This window comes from Etheostoma spectabile, chromosome 14, assembly GCF_008692095.1.
Source record: "Etheostoma spectabile isolate EspeVRDwgs_2016 chromosome 14, UIUC_Espe_1.0, whole genome shotgun sequence".
Lineage (NCBI taxonomy): Eukaryota > Metazoa > Chordata > Actinopteri > Perciformes > Percidae > Etheostoma > Etheostoma spectabile.
In genome coordinates this window covers 11827809-11831533 of record NC_045746.1, presented here as the reverse complement: position 1 = coordinate 11831533, position 3725 = coordinate 11827809, and the positions used below count along the sequence as shown (strand labels likewise).

The 3725-nt window shown below is 46.4% G+C and overlaps 2 protein-coding genes across 2 annotated transcripts in view; one reads left to right on the top strand and one right to left on the bottom strand.

Moving 5' to 3' along the window:
• med10 (mediator complex subunit 10) overlaps positions 1 to 508 on the bottom strand; it is a 6402-nt gene extending 5894 nt beyond the window's left edge. The window contains exons 1-2 of the mRNA XM_032535126.1: positions 237 to 508; positions 67 to 150 (exon numbers count right to left, since the gene is read on the bottom strand). Of these exons, the coding sequence (XP_032391017.1) occupies positions 67 to 150; positions 237 to 358 (206 nt within the window). The 5' untranslated portion in view covers positions 359 to 508. The remainder of the gene's footprint in view (positions 1 to 66; positions 151 to 236) is intronic.
• A 1629-nt stretch (positions 509 to 2137) lies between these two features.
• Positions 2138 to 3725, top strand: part of ube2ql1 (ubiquitin conjugating enzyme E2 QL1) — a 10485-nt gene continuing 8897 nt past the window's right edge. The window contains exons 1-2 of the mRNA XM_032535120.1: positions 2138 to 2425; positions 2780 to 3701. Of these exons, the coding sequence (XP_032391011.1) occupies positions 2994 to 3701 (708 nt within the window). The 5' untranslated portion in view covers positions 2138 to 2425; positions 2780 to 2993. The remainder of the gene's footprint in view (positions 2426 to 2779; positions 3702 to 3725) is intronic.

Sequence of the window (3725 nt, the reverse complement as noted above, 5' to 3'; positions counted from 1 at the left end):
TGTGTGTGTGTGTGTGTGTGTATATATATCGTTAATTTAACGTTAACGTAACGTCAGTGGACTCACTCAAAGACCTCGAGCGGTACGTTAATCTCGTGAAGCTGCTGGCGGCACTTCTCGATGTCTTGCAGTCCAGATATCATGTAATTCCTTAAAAAAAAGAGAAACATAACCTGTAAATATGCTTATTTTGCAGATTGTCGTCGATATAACGTTCTCAACCCGACATGACTCACAGCTTCTGGTTGAGTCCTGTCTGGCTGCTGGGCTGGAAGTCGCTGACGATGATTCCCAACTGTCGAATGTTCTCGATAAATTTCTCCAAATGCTCCTCCAGGTTATCAAATTTTTCCGCCATGTTGACTAACTGTTACTAAACTACTAGAAATGACTCCGTTTAGTAGAATATCTTTGTCTATTAATCGGTGTTGACTGTTAGCCACCGATTCAACGACAGCCACAGCCGAGGTACTTTACGGCAAAAGAAATAGCCAATCGCTGTGGGTGCTGTTCGGCTACCGCGGTAACAACCAATGACAGACTGTCGTTAACGTGCTCTCAGTGTCGTGCTGCGAGTTAGGAGAAGCTTCTTTGTCAAAAACATAAAATGAATTTACTAAGTACGGTGACTTTACTGCATCTAAACCAGTATTGTACAATCACTTTGCCAAATATTGAGAGTATGTCATCTAATGTGGAAATATGTGCCAAAAAAACCCAAAAGAGGCAAATATCCTGCATTTTCCAACGGACCCCTAAAATATAGCTGAGCTCTGCTCCAAGTAAAACCATAAAGAAACATTTAACAAGTGTTGGTTTCATGGGGAACTATGGGAGACTAAAAGTGAAAGCGAATGTCACTGACGTTGACATTACGTTCCTCAGAGCAACACCAAGCAACACAGGTTTAGCCAGAATAACCCAGGTTCAAATATACTACAGGCCTTCAAAATAAAAGTAGTATTACATTTGCATACAGTATTGCACCTTGCACGGGCCATGAGTTGATGTAGTCACTCAATTTAAATATTTAAGAACGTTTTATGTGTGGAATAGAGTTTTACCACAATTGCTGGCCATGTGTTTTCAATATAAAGTCACTATTGATTTAAAATGATGCTATTTTTTTTTCTCTGTAAACTTGTGTTAAACTGCTGTGGAACATATCTTGATGTTGTGCCATATTGTTTCATATTTCCATTGATTGTCTCGGTGCATTGGAATCATTGGTAAGCAAGCGTAATGTGTTATAAATATAGTGTGAATACTACCTTTTGCGAAGGCTGTACGTCCATGTTCTATTTCCCCAGTTGCTTGTTTTCCACGTAGCCTATATAGCTTATACCCATGTGGATAGGCTGGGGAGTTTTACTGTAAAATGTAATAATTAAAAGTATCCATAGCTGAGTTGTTATGGTCCTTGTTATTGCCAACTGGAATAAGCCAATGCTGTAATGTCATACACAGCATTTTCTCCATAAATGTAGGCCTAGTGATATGTGGGAGTGGCAGTAGCTCTGTCAGTAGGGGGTGGGGTTGGGAACTGGAGGGTTGCTGGTTCAAGTCCCCATATGGACCAAAGTATGGTGCTGGAATGGTAACTGGAGAAGTTTCCTGGGCACTGCCAATATGCTCTTGAGCAAGGCACCGAACCCCCAACTGTTCTGGGCCCCCCCCCCCCCCCCCCCCCCCCCCCCCCCCCCCCCCCCCCCCCACCACCCTGACATCTCTGTATGTAGAACATGTGTGTGTGGATCAGGCCTGTGTGATGTAACCTTAGGGCTTTTATTTTGAAATGGCGTAGCCGTAATTGCAGCGTGTCGCCGATGAGAACAGACTGGCTGAAAAGGGTTACCGGGGGTTGGTTAGTCCTCGGCTGCATTAAAGCTGGAGCTGCCGTAGCTGCACACACACACACACACACACACACACCAAAAGCTTTCCTTCTCTCCCTCACTGCAGCTCCCACCGACGGCAGGTCTACTGAATGGTGTGGAGCCATTTCTTCTTTTTTGCACGCAGCGGGGACGGTGTCCGGTCTACGTAAGGGGATTTAAAACGGACGTACTTCGAATTTCACCCGTCTACGGTAAGCACGGGCTAGGCTACTGCCGGATTGCTGGTCTAATATTGGGTTTGTGTGGGCGGGAGAGCACACATAAAGGCTGCTATTCTTATGAAAAGGATCCACAGTCTATATAGCCTTTGTAGCTTGTGAATTGGATAGAAAGGGATTTTATTGTGACTTAATCGTGTATGGCATTTTAATCCTCTATAATAACATATTCCGTATTATTTACCAACATCATATAACCGTATTGTCTGTTTAAAGGGACATTGGTAATAGTGTATTTATTATGTGTTTCTATATTATTCCTATAGGCTCCATGTCCTATGGAGTCTAGTGTGTCTTTTGCAATCATTGGTAAGATCATTTAACCTGGGGATGGTGTGTTTTTTATTCCTTTAGCCTGTATGATTTCTTTTATGATTTCCCTGTCTTTATCCTGTGTTGTTTGTAGATATGATATGATGATGCACCCTTCTGTTAATATGTATTATAACATCACCTCAGTGCTTCTGCGTAATGTTTCGTCCTATCATTGAACAACCGCTGTCACAGTCGGTCCTGAGTCGGTCCGCTTGTGGGTAAAAAAAAGGATTGAATACCATCGATATTTTTTTTTTTTAGACAAAACTGTTTTATTGTTGGTGTTGCCTGTGAGAGAATGTTCATCTAATCTCGTATTCATTTGTTGTTCTACTGTTGTTTCTTTAGTCGAGCCGTGTCGAGACGATGCTCTGAGGAGAAAACTGCACAGGCTCCCCGGTTGTGTTCATCCTGAGGCTGCAGTGAACGGAGGGGAGGGGGGGTTGCGGTACAATAACCAGCATCCATAAAGGTCTTCTCTCTGTGAACGGGGACCGACTTTACAAAGGTGATTCTTGCCCCTGTGCGGGGGGATCGGCGGAGAAATAGATCTAAAAAAATTATGGCCACCCTACTGCGGAAGATCGGTCTTATCCGCCTGCACGACCGAGACACCGAGGACCCAAAGCACCATCAGGGCTCGCTAAAGGGGACCAAGGGGATCCAGAAAAATAACGCCAACAAACACTGTCAGACCGCCAACGAAACCAACATCCTGAGCACCCCGGAGATTAAGGCCAGGAAGCTGGACCAGCTCGGCAAGGACAAGCCGTCCGGCAAAGATAAGCAGGGCAAAGATGTTGCAAAGGAGAAGCAGCAGACGGGGGGAGGCGGGAGTAAAGCGACCAGTGCCTCCTCGATACCACCGCTGGCGCCTCACCGGCAACACTGCACCCAGGTCCGGACGCGGAGGCTGATGAAGGAGCTACAGGAGATCCGGAGGTTAGGGGACAACTTCATCACGGTGGAGCTGGTAGAGGACAACCTGTATGACTGGAACGTCAAGCTGCACCAGGTGGACAAGGACTCGGCGCTGTGGCAGGACATGAAGGAGACCAGCACCGAGTTCATACTGCTAAACGTCACCTTTCCCGACAATTTCCCCTTCTCGCCCCCGTTTATGCGGGTCCTGACGCCCCGGTTGGAGAACGGCTACGTGCTGGACGGAGGGGCCATATGCATGGAGCTGTTGACCCCCCGCGGATGGTCCAGCGCCTACACGGTGGAGGCAGTCATGAGGCAGTTTGCGGCCAGCCTCGTAAAAGGACAGGTGAGGGGAGGAAGGGCTCTGGGG